We start from the raw sequence: 17,427 nt of genomic DNA on the forward strand, positions 1-17,427 counted from the left end.
TCATCGACAACAAATCCTTACCATATACTGTAGTGGTGGGGGTCAATGAAATCTTTTGATTACTGTCATTACATCATATCAGTAGTTAATTGCACAAGTTACAAAAGTGTCACCTGATTCTGTCAGACAAGTTTGGATCCTTTGTTGCCTTCTCTGCTGTGTTTGTAAGTATGCGGTTTTGTTTTAAAATCAGATTGTGTTTGAGGGACCGAGGGCGGAGTGACAGGAGTGTGCTTTCCATCAAGAAGCTCATGGCACTCCTGAGTCCAGTGGGCGAAGAACTTTCCATCGCAATAATGACATCATTTATCGAAAGTACAAGGAAGTACACATCTTTTCACAGGTGTTTTGAAAAAGCAAAGCTGGAGGTCATCACTTGCTTGTACATAATGGAACGAACAGGCACATAACAAAATAATAATTGTCATGCCAATATTGATGAGGTCATATCCCCTATAAGGAATACATATTTGTACCTGTTCAAGGTGTTGTTTTCCATCAGTGCCACCATCTGTGCCATACAGACATGTCGAGCTGAAATAGTTCTCAGTATTGTCCATAGTTCACCCTTGTGCAAAAATGCATATAAGACCATGATAAGGTCTCCTTCCTGTCAAGTTCAACTTTTACTTTAGTTTTATTTTCATTGGTTCTTCCTTTGCGCTCTCTTTTTGCCCCCTTCGCCACCTGGTGTTCATGATGTAACAAACGTGTACAATTTCACCGATGCATGAAGTATATCATGTGGATAGTCACCAGATCATTATTGTAGGGTGCGGGCCAGGTGGGGCGCATGTACAGATCTTCTATGTAATGAATGTAATGAACAGTCGGTAACAATGTGAACCAGTTTAGAAATTGCTTTACTGACAGATGACATTGTAAACAAAGCAAAGACGAAGATTCAGCTGATCTCCTATTTAAACTTTATTACATCATGGCTCAACATTTTTCAATTGGGAACATACAAACTCACTTCACTAGAAAAATCCTTTAATCCTCAAAAATATGACATTTTGTATGTATCCCAAAATATTATGTTGCACTGCTTTAAAGAGCAAATAAATGACGTCTTGTTCCCAATGGCTGTTTCTTCTGGGCAAGATTATCAGGCCTGATGTGTAGCTGCCTTCCTAAATAAATGCCACAGTTTGTTTTTGTTGTTGTTTTATACAATTTGAGGAGCGTTTAATTGAAGGCATTTAATCACAATAAAATAGGGACATTCAGAGGGTTGACATAAATTTGCTAAACACAACACTGTCTACTGAAATGTTGTGGGGAAAATAACTGGAATGAATGGAATGAAAAAACGTAAATGTTCTTATGACTTCATTGCTGTAAGCGGTACGTGTTACAAACCATTTGCAGTGTTCTATGTATTGCATTGACAATTCAGTCTTCCAACTGAAAACGAGGGAGCTCCTCGGAAGATACCATTCGAGGGATGAAAATAGGGGCGCATGACTTGCCTCAATCTGGCGTTGGGCTCGGAGGCTATCAATTGTTCCCTACGAAGCAGCACCGGCAGTTAAAAGGGTTTGACGCTTTCACACGTATGATTCTGCGGTTCTCAAAAATAGGTGGAATTTACAGTTAAAGGATAATTGGACCGAAATGAAACGTAAACACGGCGACGTTTTCTAACAAAGCAGGTGCGCGAGGGAAACGACTGCATTCGCTGCTGTGGAAGTCTATTGTCTGCCTGTGGCAGGAAGGATGTTGGGCAAAATGTCTCTCACGACCGTGCTGCAGTTGCTCAGCATCTTCCTCCAGACATCGCTTGCATCTCGTAAGTAGCCTGGAATTCACAGACGAGGACGCTGAAGCTCATTTCGAAGCGAATCGTGAAAGGCCAACCCATCCCAATGCTGGTGATCGGTGACGACATATATTGTTTGTTTACGAATGCAGCCTCTTGATATGTAGTCGCAAATGTTGATTTATAATAATGTTGCTTGCACTGTTTTTCCATTTCCGCCAAACAGGCTCGAGCGCAGAGAATATTAAGATGTAATGCACCAGGGACGACCTATGTATTTATCATTGAGAGACTGTGTAATACAAAACACACCAACGAGCCTGAGCAATTTCACTGAAATACTTGTCTGCCATAATAAAAAAAACGCCTTTCTGTCTGCTTTGTTTCCAGTGAAGTGTGAGGACAGCCTTGCCAGCCCCCTTCCTTACAGCTTTTTCAGCAGCTCCTCAGTGTTTGGGAGACATTACGGTGCTGGTTATGCAAAGTTGAACTGGAAACAAGGTACGTGTTAACACGCCTGTATCAAACCTGCTTGATCAGCATTTTAAATGTTGCGCTTTTTCCTCTTTCCAGGGGCTGGTGGCTGGTCACCAGCTGATACAGACCGTTACCACTGGTTACAGGTCGATTTAGGGTCAAAGAAGCAAGTGACTGGTATTGCAACACAAGGCCGCTACAGAAGCGTAGACTGGACCAGCCAATACCAACTGCTTTACAGTGATTCTCAGAAAAACTGGAAGCCATATATACTGGATGGAAACATTTGGGTAAGAGCTGGAGGATGACCATGACAGATTGTGTTTTTGCTTATTCATTCATTCTGTTTATTCCAACTATGGGATGGCAGAGGTAGCCTAACACAGGGCACACATATAGATGAACAAGTACAATGCACGTACTCTGGGCAACTTAGTGTCTCATCTTCAGCCTGCAGATATCAGTGGGGAAGCATAACTCGGTTAAGAGCAGCATAGTCATTCCCCTCCAAACAACTGTTAATGCAAAAAAACAGTTTGGCTTTTGCTTGTGCCATGAGGAAATTAATAGGATGTATTAGAACACACAATGCATAGACTTGAGCAGCGGGGCTCCAGCATGGAAGAATTAAGGAAAGTACCTTTGAGAGCAGAAACGTGTGTTCCTGACTTGCTCTAAGGATTGCCTAATTCCCTGGACATGTCTTTTTGTTGCCTGTGTGAATTTCAAAATGATTTTACTTTACTTGCAAGCGTTGATTCTTCAATCAGCATAACCAAGTTATTATTTTATTGTACTTTCTTTCTTTTGTCACCATTATAAAGTAATTTTTTTTTTTTGTTTGTTTCTTTTAATGGTAGACATTCGACGGGAACCTAAACAGTGAAGGAGTTGTTCGTCATGAGTTTCAGCACAGAATCTTGGCACGCTACATCCGATTCATTCCAATATCCTGGAGCACAGGGGGTCGCGTTGGAGTAAGATTGGAGCTCTATGGCTGCCCATACTGTGAGTACAAACCCAACTGGATTTCGGATTTCCTGTGTGTATATATATATATATATATATATATATATATATATATATATATATATATATATATATATATATATATATATATATATATATATATATATATATAACCTAGTATTGTTCATGATCATGATTTTAAGATCATAAACAATACTTAAAGTCAGGATTTTATGTGTACCAAATATTCAAGTGAATGTCATTATTAATTTTAGTGTTAATTTAAACCTTCATTTAAACCCATCATTTTTAATTCTTATTTTTGTTTCTGTGGTGAACAAAATAGCTGGCTTTGGGAGAAAGAGCATCATGATGAACAGGAACTCTCTATAGATGCACAAAAGTAATCACTGCATCGTCAACAATTTCCACCTTGGTTGAGCATCATCAGACCATACAATAAATCAATTTCTGGCTGTGGATGAAATGGGAATGAAGAGTATTCAAAAACTGCATCGGCTCTAAATGTGAGAAAAAAATTCCTGAAGCTCTATGATTGGAATTCCAGTGTAATTTCTTCTGACAAGAACCAGCTACATAGCGAACTGTCAAAAACTTAAATACTATTCAATAAAACGCTTGTGTCAAGTAAAACAAATTAAGTTGCATAAGTTAATTTAATTTGAAACGAAAGTATTATTGAAGGATGATATCACAGGCGGTCGCTTGGAAACTTGCTTTAACTCCTAAGGTGCTTTGTTGTGATGAATCTGTGTCAAACCAGCTGAAGTCATTCAAGCCAAATAGCATTCTAACAAAATATATCAGCGAATTATTTTCTGATGTAGTTATGCTGTTAATCGGGAAGCATACAGTGCATTAGGGATATGCGACATGGGAACAAAAAAAATATCACGTAAATCTTGCCAAGTCTAGCAATAACGCAAAAAAACACATTTCCATTATATTACATGTGTCTCACACGCTACATTCCGTCTTGAAAGCCCTACTGTGTTAGGTTGAAACTCACTAGTTATTGACTAGCAACTTGCTGGAGGGGCAGTTTTTCCTGGGTAGCTGTGCTGTGGGAGAGCCTGCATGTGAAGGTCCACTCGATCTAGAAAAGCCAAGATTGACTCTGAGCCTCAGGATCTACTCATGTCGTTATTGAAAGTTTCTTCTATTAAACCGAAAGTAAAACTGTGAGGACAGTGTCATAGTCACTTGCAGCTGAGCTGGTGAGTGTGTTGCGCCATCCCGGCGTGTTGTGTTTTGTATATGGCAGTCGTGTTTGCGGATTGGGAAACAGTACTTAACATGCAAGTCCAATGCAGCGAGTGTGTTATATGCTTGTATGTGTGTAATTTATTATGATAATGTCAAATTCTCAAACATGATGGAGATCACGGTAAATAGTATACAAGAAATTATCGCCTATTTCTGTGATACATGGAACATTTTATCTGGATTATCTGGACAAATAGCTATTCTCTCCTGCTTTTCTTATTTTAACAAACACTTAGAACCTCTTGGTGTGTGTTAGGGGTATGTCATATGACGAAGTGTGGACAAAGAACATGTTGACGTTCTGGCAAGATGAGGAGATGGATTGTCTCTGTCTCATTCTTTAAACTCTGTGCACTCACTGTTGGTCAGACTACATTTTTTTAACCTGATGCACCTCAAATTCGTCCATGCACAGTCATGGCAGAATGACTGCATGATTCAATTTTTTTTTGTTCTGACCTGCTAAAGAGTGTCTGCAGCTCAGAGCTAATGGGGCTAACTGCTGACTTGACATATTTTAACACCCAAAAGAGATGCTAATGTTATGAAACAATCTGAGTGAATGGATGTCAAAGACTTAACCGTAAACTCCACTAAACGATTATAAAGTCAGGCAAATAAAAGGTAAATTAAGAACAATATGCCAACCTTAACGCAGAAGGTTTTTTCCGAGCCAATAATCTGTGACAGGAAGCAAGGATGTCTTCTTAGAACAAGGTTAAACTACTTCTGTGTTCCCATGCAGTACACATTACTTTACTTACTTATATTACCTATATATTGTCAAGTTTATCTAAACCAACGTACATTGACTCAGCATGCTTTAAGACCTTTCTGGTTAGAGTATAGCTATCTGATCTATTCCTCAGTGTTCACTGTCTGATTCTCAGCTGTTGTTTTTGTTTCAAGAAGTTGAAGGATCAGTGGTTTCTTTTTTCTTTTCTAAATTTTCTTTCATGTCCTCTATCTTTAGGGGCGGATGTCATCAGTTTTGACGGAATCGGTATCATCTCCCTCCGCTTCAGAAATAAAAAGGTGAAGATCATGAAGGATGCAATTTATTTAAAGTTCAAGACTACTGTTGGGAACGGAGTACTTCTTCACGGAGAAGGACAACAGGGTGACTACATTTCACTGCAACTTCACCAAGCCAGACTGCTACTCAGCATCAACTTAGGTCTGTAAAGTCTCTCTCTCAATCAATTAGAAATTAAATACACACAAACATGTATGTTGACTTAACTAACCTTCTAGGCAGTAACGAGTATGGTTTAATCCATGGAGTTACGTCGGTAACAATTGGAAGTTTGTTGGATGATGACCATTGGCACTCAGTCGCCATAGAGCGTTATCGTAGGAATGTGAATTTCACCCTGGATAATCACAGTCACCGTTTCCGGACAAACGGAGAGTTCGACCACTTGGACTTAGACCATGAGGTAGGTGACGAAGTACACTTTTCGAAGTTCTCAAAGCAGATACCAAAATAACATGTCATTTCAATGTCTGTCTACGTGTTCTTAGATCAGCTTTGGAGGCCTACCTTCATCAGCAAAGCCAAACTTTGGTGGCATGGATAATTTTGTTGGCTGCATGGAGGCAATCTTTTATAATGGAGACAATATCACTAATTTGGTCCGCAGAAAAAAAGTGGACACATCAAGCTTTGTAAGAAACTTTCATTTTTAATTCATTGCACTTTCCAGTTTGCATTATGATGTTAGAATGTGGAAAATAACTTGTGTATAATAATTTCATGGTAGTTTAGAGACATGGCGTACCTCCAACACATTTTTACAGCTGTGAACTTTTCTCTCTTATAATAGCGCAACTTGACTTTTTCATGTGCTGATTCCAACTCCTTCCCCATCTTCTTCAACTCCACTTCCTTCCTCCGGTTACCTGGCCAAAGTGATAGTGACACTCTGTCAGTTAGCCTGTCCTTCAGGACATGGAACCTAAACGGATTGTTAATTTTCACTCCACTGGCTGATGGCTGGGTGGAGGTGGGACTTACTGAGGGCAAGATTACTGTTCATATAACCTTTACGCCTAAGAACGCACGTATTGACATCTCTTCAGGTAACTGCAGTTAATTCATTTTGAGAATTGAGAAAATATGCCATTTGTTTCCTGTTTGTCTGCTTATTATCGTGAATCTGTTTTTTTTGTTTCCCCTCAGGCTCAGGCCTGAATGATGGCCAGTGGCATAGTGTGCATCTAAATGCTTTGGAGAATTATGCTATGTTGACCATTGATGGAGATGAGGCATCAACAGTCAGAACTGCCATTCCAGCACAGATTCAAACCAGAGGAACATACTACTTTGGAGGTGAGGAAGAAAAATACACTTGTTATATAATAATATTGATAGTAATGAATATAGTTTTATAGTGTCAATAAAATATTGTATTCTGTGATAGGTGCTCTTTTTTTATGACTAAATATCAACCAGAAGCCCATTCAGTGTTATTGATTTACTTTTTTTAATTCCTTCATACAAAAGATTTTCTTTGTTGAAAATTTACCATGAGCGTATTTGAGATTGACGATAGTTTTATATGTAGCAATGTGACTACTAATAAATAAGTGGTGAAAGATATAAACAACAATTGTTGAAAGCATGTGTTACAATATGCAGTGCACATATACACAGCAGTACCATTAATGTGCGAGGATTAGACCAGGGTGATGCCACTCTTAACAGTTGTTTCACTCATTGATATCCACGTGCATTTTCTGTAATTGTGTGCAGGCAACTAGTTTGCGTGCAATTAAGTCCAGTTACAGTAAGGTAGTATGGAGCAAATGGGGGAGTTGGTGGAATGAGTTTAGCTTGCCGCCTGCCTCGTGGAAGTAACTGTTATACAGCCTGGCCATTCTGCAACCATTTCCCCGATGGCAGATGCTGAGGTGGATGAGTGAAGCCAACTAGAATGTTGATGGATCTGGGACAAAACAAAACAAATGCACAATAAAATAAATGTGCTCCAAAATGTGAAGAGATAAATACCCTTTGTTATAAAGCAAATTGAGGCAAAGAATGGTTAGGATTTGACTGGAAACTCTCCAAACTGCAATAATGAAATCATGCGGAAGACAAGTGATAAAATCGAAACTGTTATTTAAAGTAAATAAATAATAAATCCTGATATATTTCCATACTGCTCACCCCTTTCTGGAGAAATTTGAAACAAATACATCTTCTGCAATTTGTTTCTGCAAATTGCATGGCAAAACAGCAGAGTGGCAGTAGCTCCTACAGATTCTGTGCCCTTATAAGTTGGCAGTTGCTGGCAGAGTTGGCATCACCGAAAGTAGTAGTATCTTCAGATCAGTGTGTGCTGGACACACAGGTGAAGAGCCGAGCTGAAATGCCAACTTGACTTCCCCACAATTTGGTTGGCTTAAGTTACTGTATCTTCTTGTCAGTCTTCTTGTCAGAATGAGCTCGAACTTCCTCCTCCATCAGTGCTTTGACCATGTTGTCCATAAGGGAGGCAGAGTGTGAATAGTTCATGGTATATGATTCCATTGCTTAGTTGGCTAGCCTGAGCTGTGGCTTTTATACAGTCACTGCAAACAAAAGCATGTGTTGGCTTTGTGTTCTGCTGCACACTGGTAACTGCTTTCTATAGCTTTATCTCAAATCCCTGTGATTCATACTGTGTAGCCAACTAAATGGTTTGTTTTTTTTCTGACAGGATATTTCAGCAAAACTTCTCAGCAATCAATACAGCCCCCATTCCAGGGGTGCATGAAGCTGATTCACATCGATGACCACCTTGTGAATCTAAGAGCAGTGGAACAAGGACTGATTGGGACGTTTGAAAATGTCAGCCTGGATATGTGTGCCATGATCGACAGGTACAGGACTTTATTGGTCTATAAGGAATGGCGTGGGGAGGAGGAGTTACAATTGCTTACCTTGGTAACTCAAGTGCTGCATTCAGAAGGTAATCTGAGAATGATTTCAGATGTTCCCCAAACCACTGTGAGCATGGCGGCCGCTGTTCTCAGACATGGGATACATTCACATGCAATTGTAGCGACACAGGATACACAGGAGCAACTTGCCATTCTTGTGAGTTTGCAACTGACAATGCACGTAATCAAATTCATGACATGAGAATGTGGTAAACCAAGCTGTGTGTGGGATCTCCTTTGAAGCTGAGTTTCAACAGTCCTGTGAGGACTACAAACATCTGGGCAAGACTTCTGGGAGCTACTGGATTGACCCAGATGGCAGTGGATCCATTCAGCCTTTCAAAGTCAACTGCGATATGATGGGTGCGTTTAACAAAAAAAAAAAAAACATTTAGTGAATCTGTCTATCATGAATTGGTAAATGTGTTGTTGTTGTCTTCTTCTTCTTCTTCTTCTTCTTCTTCTTCTTCTTCTTCTTCTTCTTCTTCTTCTTCTTCTTCTTCTTCTTCTTCTTCTTCTTCTTCTTCTTCTTCTATTATTATTATTATTATTATTATTATATTAATAACAATAATATTAAACTTCTTTTTGCTTTTTCCTCTTACTCCGTTTTGGCCTTCAAAGTTATTAAATGCATTGTGGGCTTCTTTTCCTCTCCCAATTCTCTTTATGCCAGAAGACAAGGTTTGGACCACTCTTAAAAACAACCTGCCATCGCAGGCCAGAGTGAGCAGGACTGGGCGAGATGAGCAAGCAATTCTGCAAATATCGTATAATGTCACAGATGAACAGGTATGCTACTTTTGAAAGAATGATGAAGAATGAAGCATGTAATTCAATGCAATCTTTTTTTTAAATCAATGTGTTTCCTGTATTTGTATTGTTTTGTTATTTAGCTCATTTTTAATAACCTTTGATACAGAAAAAAACAATTACACAATTACAATATAATAAGTCAGCTGATGGAATTTTTCATTAATATTTGGGACAGATATTTTTTATGCGTTCAGAGTTGGATATCCTTGAAGAAGACCAGAAAATAAAATGAATTACATCAGTACCCTATGTCAGCTTTGGGTTAGAGTTAAGGATGATATATGTGCAAATATGACAAGACATACATAATAAATCTGACACCCGAAGTGCTTTCGCATTTTTAAAATGACCTTTTCAGTGGTGCAATGCTTGAAAATGTGAGTGAATTGTCTTGCAGAGTTCTCTTTCACATAACAGACGTAAAAACTATTTTCATGTTTTCAGATATTGTCAGTGATCAGCAATGCAGAGAAGTGTGAGCAGTATGTGGCCTATGCTTGCCATATGTCTCGTCTGCTCAATACTCCAGGTAAAGTTTCAAGTCAATCTGGACAACATTGTTTGTGATTGCATCCACATCTTTGATTTAACATAAATTATCATGTTTGTTATTATGTTTTCCCAAGTTGTTGGACAATTACGTCATGCTGTGTGCACTCCCCAAAATAATCTCAAACAGCATAATATTATTTAATGTTTATTAACTTCCCTCCAGTGCATACAGTCGTGTTTTGACCTTTGTTTCTGGAAAGTTAAGCTGCATTTGCAATTGGTTCAAATTCAACGCACCACCAATAAACCCAAATATTTGAAAGTATCCTTTTCTCATTCTAGGTGGTGAACCTTTTACCTGGTGGGTCGGAAGAGCAAATGAACGTCATTATTATTGGGGAGGTTCTGGGCCAGGTATTCAAAAGTGCCTTTGTGGGATCCAACAAAACTGTACTAACCCCAGACACTACTGCAACTGTGATGCTGACCAGCACAACTGGTGAGTGAATGTTCGGAGGCCTTTGTGGGTGATAACGATGGGTTAAAGGAAGGGGTTCTGCCTTTTACCACTTCCTTTTTATCCGATGATTATTATTTGCTGGCCACTAGGGATGGGCGATAATTTATCGTACACAATATACCGCCAAACACAATCTCCACGATGACAATTCTACATCTCACGATAACTTTGATAAACACGTGACACACTCGCTGCATTGGACTTGCACACGTGAACATGACGAGACCGCAAAGGTGCGCCGCGCTCTCCAGCTCCGCGGCGTTTGACAGCCGACACCGGCGTCCTCTTCTCCCCATGAGAGTTCACTGAGTTCACTGATCGCGGACACTCATGCAGGCAGCGCTGATACTACGACCCGGCATCAGTTAGGGACCATCAAAAAATTCTGAAACGTTCAACGTATTCATGAAATATTAAATAAGGCAAAGAAAAACAACCATTATATGAGAGAAATGTGAAAATGTTTTTCATCACACAAGAGAAAAACTGACAGTTTCTTGATTTTGAGAGTAGAATATGACTAAATGATCATTTATTGAGATACAGCAGACAGACGAGACATGAAACATTGAATTTCTCCTCCCTACACTTAACTACTATATTTAGACATAAACAATTAATGATGCTGGGGACAAACTCCTGTAATAATTTTCATCATGAAACACTTTCAAGAGAGACCGCAGTGTATAGAACACATGGAATAGAATGAAAATGAATTTATTGTGAGAATTATGGTTATCGCCAAAATTACCATACTACATTTATCGTGATAACTTTTTTTGTCCATATCGCCCAACCCTACCGGCCACTATGTTGAGAACTAAGTGATGAGAATGTCTTAAAATAATAATGACATGTACTCATGAAATATTTATCTGCACACAGGAAAGAAGATTCAGGGCATTTGTTCTACAAGGATCATTTGCCAGTTAAACAGGTTGTTGCTGGAGATTTAAGTAGAGCAGGTTCTGAGGCCAAGGTGACTGTTGGACCACTCCGATGCCATGGATCATGTAAGTCATCGCTGTAATTCAAGCTTTACGTGTGGCCTTACTCATAGTAAGCAGTACAGTATTTCCTTCCTAACCCTCTTATTTGAATATTGTTTTATTGAGAGCAGCTGTTACTCTCTGTTCAACCCAACTCGCCTGTTTCTCCTTTGTTCCTCTCTCACCCCTTCCTGAATTTAAATCTTGGTTCACTGCAAATTTCCTTAAACTATACAGTGATAATACTGAAGGTCTCTTTGTTGTAATAGATTCTACATTCGCTTAGTCTCTTGATATGTCCATCATCACCTGCCAACATCTCTGTATTTCCTCTTGGCCCAAGTCCAGAGTCTCGGCGTCATCCTTGACGGCACACTTTCCTTTTAAGTTCCTTATAGCAAAGAGGACCGTGTTCCTGTTTTACATTGTCCAGTAATGTTGAAACTTGGCTACCAGACACCAGTGTTCTTAACAAGCATGTGTTGCTCCATTTTGATAAAATACAGCGCCATCCTGATGTGGAATACAAACAAATGTGTGGTCATTGTGAAGCAAGGACAGTTGATGTTACATTCATCATGTGTTGGGGCATTTACTACGTGTGGACAGCGAATATACAAGGAAAATCAGCTCTAGAGTTCTGTGTTTTTCATGTCTCTGATGTGCACACCCTGAGATCACTAAGTGTCACTTTTTTTAAAGGGAACTATTGGAATGCTGCATCCTTCACCAGTCCTGCCTCATTCCTGCACTTCCCACTTGTTAGGGGGGAGATTAGCACAGACATCAGATTCTATTTCAAGACTTCCTCCAGTCATGGGGTCTTGTTGGAAAACAGGGGACCAGCTGGATTCATCCACATAGAGCTGAGAGGTAAGTGTAAGGTGAAAAAAATGGACGTTTAAGTTGTAACAGTTAAGTTGTATTGTGGCAAAGCTCTGATTAATATTAACTATTCACAGCTGTAGCCCTTCACAGGTCGCATGGTAATTTTTAGGGCACCTGCTCATTGACTGCTATAAACCATTGAACGGCCGCTTTTCAGTCTTTTAAGTTGTTGTTTGTTTGTGAAAATAACTTCAATATCAACCAAATTGTCTATAATGTGCCTAATTTCTGCTTCTGGTCCTCGTAGGAGACTCTGAGGTAACATTTTCTTTCGGTGTGGGAAGTGAAACGATGGAACTCAGTGTTCACTCCTCGGTGGCATTGAACAATGACCAGTGGCACAGCATTGAAGTTGAGAAGAACATCAAGGAGGCAGTGCTAAAACTGAACAAACAGTACAAAGTGGTTCAGTTCACCTCTCCTCAAAGGAACCCTAAGCTTGAATTCAACACTGAGCTTTATATTGGTGAGTTTCGGACACCTATCAAGGGAGGACACTTATAGACCCTCCACTTTGGTTTGGTCTTTTGGTTCACCACAGCTGCCTTTAAGCATAAGCCGTCATTGTTCTTCTTGTTTTCCCTCTGCCTTCTGGTTCGTTTTCTTCTTTTTCTGTTCTATTATCTTTGGACTGCCTTTGGTTTTCTAACAATACCAACTCCAGACCAGTCTTATATATGAAGCTGTGAGCAGACCATCAGAATGGCTTTGACAGAATGGTGGACATCACATTTCACAGTGTGAAAGTTTAGAGGATGACTTCTGTTCTGACAAACTGCTTACAATCAAGGGCAGCATTACTGAAAGTTTTAAAGTCAAATAAAAAGTTTTCTTTTGACCCACTTTTATCCCTCATGATTACCGGTGGTAGCGACTAATTTAGCCAGGGAGAGGGCAAATATGCCAGGCAACTTTCTGCATTTTTGCAGCAACGAAGTGTTCTGAAGTGATTTTGAACAACTGGTTTGGTAAAGTTTAGCTCATGATAAATAATGATGTTCTTGTCTTCCGATGAAGGTGCTTCAGGTGGACAGAGAGGCTTCCTTGGCTGCATGCGAGCACTAAAGGTAAATGGTGTTACCTTTGACCTTGAGGCAAGAGCCAGAGAAACACCAGGAGTGAATCCAGGATGCCAGGGTTACTGCAACAGATATAAAACAAAATGCAAGAATGGAGGCAGATGTGTGGAACTGTATAATGGATTTACATGTGATTGTTCTACGACTGCCTATGATGGACCATACTGCACAGAAGGTATGACTTTCTTTCACCAAGCATAAAATGGTAACATTGAAATTTTTTGAAAAAGCTGTTAATTTACATGCATTTTTCAGATGTGGGTGGCTACTTTGACATAGGGACCCACGTCCGCTATGACCTCCAGCAGGAGGAAAAGCCTGCTTTGCAGATGAAAAGTTCGAGTGGCTCAGGAAGAGATGTGAACCTGACTATGGAAGAACTAAGTTTCAGTTTCAGCACTTCCACGGCTCCTAGTATCTTGGTCTACATAAGCTCAAGAACTCAGGACTATTTAGCTGTGGTTTTAAGGCCCAATGGTGAGTTGTTTTTGTGGTTGATGTTTCATAAAGATGCAAGCCTTTGTCGAGTTGCCTTTAAGTAAAATACTGAAACCTAACTACATCTAAGAAAATGTAAAATAAAAACAAACTCTATAAGGAGAATTCGTATAATATTATGCACAATAATTGTACTCAACTGACCCCATTACTGCAAAGCGAGCTAGGGACGACTGAGATGTTCTTATGCCCTTTTAATATGGGGTTTTGGACAATATTCATGTAACAATTGAAAAAAAAAAAGAGTGAAAGAGCCAAACAAAACTGATGCCAGCAGTATTTCTGTACATGTGGTTGTCATTGACTGAAGCTTCTGCAGTTGGAAAAAGTCCTCCCATACACCAAGGATGAATCCTTCTGTCACTGTAAATGCTCACAAATACATGCATGCAAATGTATTTATTAATTATATCATGTTTCCAGGAACTCTCCAGATTCGGTATAAACTCGGTGGCCAACTGGATCCATTTACTATAGATGTTGAACGAAATTTGGCCAATGGCCAACCGCATTCAATCAACCTGACCCGGAATTTTAGAGATATAAAACTGCAGGTGAGTGATATGTATTGAACTGAATCATATACATCTACCAAACAACCACCGCAAACCATTGGTATTTTTTGGCGTACATTCAGGCAACCTATATAAACTGAAATGTGGAGATGTGTTAAATAATCTCATTGCAATTCGACATTGTAGTGCGAAGCAAATCTGTTGCATGGGGGATGTTGATCAGGTCAGAAGGAGTTGCACTGTCTTTGTGAATCAGGAGAAACCTATGTCAAAGTTAAAAGAGAGGAAGTGTGGGATTGTATGAGGAAGTTAGAGACATCTGAGAACCATGTCAGGGTTGTACAGGACCTGTATGGGGACAGTGAGACAGTGGTGACGTGAGCTGGAGGAGTGGTGGAAGGCTTCAAGGTGAGAGAAGGATTACATCTGGGATCGGCTCTCAGACCCTCATGTTTGCTAGGGACTGGAGTTTTCATGTACCATGGTGTTTGCCGATGAGATAGTGATCTGTCAGGAGAATAAAGAAAGGTGGGCTGTACATTCATTCATTCATTTATTCATGTAAGAGATGAAGTAGAGAATGCAGGCAGGTTGGAGGTTGGGCGGTGACTAGGAAGGACAAGGTTAGGAACAAGTATATCAGAGGTACAGGTCATGTAGAAAGGTTTGGAGACATGGTTGGAGTGGTTAGGACACATGAACAGGAGAGAGAGAAAGCAGGAAGATTCAGGAGAGGAAGACAACCACTGAGGTTCATGGATGTGATGAAGGTCGGCATGAAGCCAGTGGTTATGAGTTAAGAAGATGGACAAGATGGGTTTAGGTGGAGGAGGTAACTTGATGTGGTAACCTTTGACAGTAATTGTCGAAAGGAGACTGTGTAGCTTTCATAACGAAAATTACAGTTTGTGTCATCATTTTGTTTCAGTTGGATCACTATCCCCTGTCCACATACACACTGCCTGAGAAATCTGACCAGGAGTTCAACCTTGTGAAAAGCATCTTTCTGGGGAAGGTCTATGGTGAGAATTTACGTTACTCGACAACTCTGAAAACCCTGTCATTGCCTTGCCAAATTCATGTGAACACCTGACTGTGGGAGAGAAATGGATTTCTGAGATGAAATGAGTTTCTCACAGTGGTCGTGGTGTGTGCCAGTTATGGATGGATTAGGTTTTGTGATACAGTACTGAAGGGTTGATAAGGTTTCATGAAAAAGTGTCCTGATTTTCAAAGGCACCAGATGTGTTTGGACTTGACCGATTCATTCAACGAAACCTCAGTCATTTCTAAGCCAAGAGCGTCATCTAGTGGCCTCTTTAAATTAGGACACCGTTTCGTCGACCCTGCAACATTGTGTCATGATGCCTGGATTCGATTTGCTGTAAGCTGCTTGTAAAGCAGTCTGGATGTTATTCTGGCTCAAATATACAAATAGACACATGTCAATCCATAAAATCTGTCTTCTGATTCAGGATGTGCTCTGAATTTGAAACATGTTTCAACTGTATCATTCATTGTACTCAAAAGACTTTTTTGACCTTTAGAAACGGGACAAATTGACCCCATTTTGATCGAGCGGTACAACACGCCTGGTTTTGTGGGTTGTCTGTCAAGGGTGCAGTTCAACAGCGTGGCACCACTGAAGGCTGCAATTCGCTCTAGTCAAGCAGCACCTGTGAGCACTCAAGGAATATTGGTTCCATCCAATTGTGGAGCCTCACCTTTGATCATCTCCCCCATGGCTCTTGATGCATGGAGTATTGAAACTGGTAAGACCGACAGATCGTGAATAACATGATTCCACCACGTAGGATTTGGAAGGAAAAACATCTGAAGCTCTTTGTTTCCCTCAAAGATGGCAGTGTTTTCCCGCCCCATGAAGATGACATGACGGGGGATAAGTTGGCTCGCAACTTTGCCGTGGTGGGAGGTAGATCAGAACCCACGGTGAACCACTCTGGAAATGTCCTCTGCCCTTGTTTAATGTGGATTCTGTTTCTTTCAGGTATTATCGCCATGGTGATTCTCACGAGCATGCTCATCATGGTCTTCGTCATCAGACACATGTTTCGCCATAAAGGCTCCTATCACACAAATGAGGCCAAAGGAGCAGACACAGTGGACTGTGCTGACGCTGCCATTATTGTCAACGATCCAGCCTTCACCGAAACCATTGAGGAGAGCAAGAAGGAGTGGTTTATCTGAGCATGTAAATATGACTCCCAATGGGATGTGATGTCTCAATGTTAGGACAGGTGAAGCAACACACTCCCAAATGCAAGGAATTGCTGAATGTTTTCTTTATAGAACTGAAGGGAAGAACAAAGTGTAACAAAGCACTGTAAATGAAGCATGTCACCATTCATTTTGTTGAAGTAACAGCTGAAAATTTAGATCTGGGGTTTCATCTGCTTTGGGACCTTTATGCTTGGATTATTTATTTATTTATTTATTTAATTTATTATTTTTCATTGAATTGGCCTTTGCCTCCCCTTTCAGCTCCGGTGAGTCCCAGTCATCAACAATGATGTTTCTTTGGTCATCTTTTTGGATGTCATCCTTTATCATTGCCTTATACAGTATAGCTTGTTGATAGAGGTAGTCAGACTTTGCTACATATGACTTAGAGTCAGGACTGCATGGAAGTGGCCTTTATTTTTCGATGACTGTTGAGATGAAGTAAGAGGGAGCTTCTATTTTCACAATTCTAAGACTTAATCTAAAATGTACCTTTTCTATGTGTCATTTGCTTTGATACCAGGCGTGTATGTTTGCCAACATTACATGGTTTTGGTTGTAAAACATTAAATTGAGTACACAAATGAGAAATTTCACCCAAACATTCTACACCTCACCTCCTGTCTTTGACTGTCTACTTCAAAGAAGTCTACCAAACACCGTTACACTTCTATCAAAAATAAGGAATGTTCCTCATTGAACACCTCTGCCATTATGATAATGCATATTACTGTGTAATATTTAGTAGTAACATTTATTTTAACCCTCATCACAGTGATCATCAACCCCCTAGATTTGAGAACATTTGTGGGCAATTTTAATTCCCAAAACCAAAATGAAGTTTGACTTATAAATTCTTCTAGTTTTTGTAAATTGGTTCAACATTGATATAATAATTTGAATATTTGTATTATTAACTCTTCCCCAAACATTTTGGTCTTAGTTACTTACTTGGCTTCTTAAGTGT

The 17,427-nt window shown here is 39.9% G+C and overlaps 1 protein-coding gene across 1 annotated transcript; it reads left to right on the top strand.

The window, feature by feature from the left end:
* The first annotated feature begins 1,457 nt into the window (after positions 1–1,457).
* Positions 1,458–17,062, top strand: LOC128769233 (contactin-associated protein-like 2). The gene is made up of 25 exons (XM_053882738.1): positions 1,458–1,792; positions 2,153–2,263; positions 2,336–2,529; positions 3,100–3,247; positions 5,469–5,672; positions 5,750–5,934; positions 6,020–6,163; positions 6,322–6,577; positions 6,678–6,827; positions 8,200–8,362; positions 8,473–8,579; positions 8,666–8,785; positions 9,099–9,214; positions 9,683–9,767; positions 10,073–10,229; positions 11,136–11,263; positions 11,942–12,112; positions 12,375–12,593; positions 13,145–13,381; positions 13,462–13,683; positions 14,128–14,258; positions 15,148–15,241; positions 15,767–15,991; positions 16,078–16,152; positions 16,228–17,062. The coding sequence occupies exons 1-25, from the start codon at positions 1,720–1,722 to the stop codon at positions 16,425–16,427; spliced, it is 3,915 nt and encodes a 1,304-aa protein (XP_053738713.1). The 5' UTR covers positions 1,458–1,719; the 3' UTR covers positions 16,428–17,062.
* Positions 17,063–17,427: the final 365 nt, after the last annotated feature.

The sequence above is a fragment of the Synchiropus splendidus genome, chromosome 13 (assembly GCF_027744825.2).
Source record: "Synchiropus splendidus isolate RoL2022-P1 chromosome 13, RoL_Sspl_1.0, whole genome shotgun sequence".
Taxonomy (NCBI): Eukaryota; Metazoa; Chordata; class Actinopteri; order Syngnathiformes; family Callionymidae; genus Synchiropus; species Synchiropus splendidus.

Bases quoted from the DNA above. Each gene is read 5' to 3' on its own strand.
- LOC128769233 (XM_053882738.1), top strand. From the start codon at position 1,720: ATGTTGGGCAAAATGTCTCTCACGACCGTGCTGCAGTTGCTCAGCATC. The intron at 2,264-2,335 runs GTACGTGTTAAC...TCCTCTTTCCAG, and splicing joins AAAGTTGAACTGGAAACAAG to GGGCTGGTGGCTGGTCACCA. The intron at 15,242-15,766 runs GTGAGAATTTAC...TTTGACCTTTAG, and splicing joins CTTTCTGGGGAAGGTCTATG to AAACGGGACAAATTGACCCC.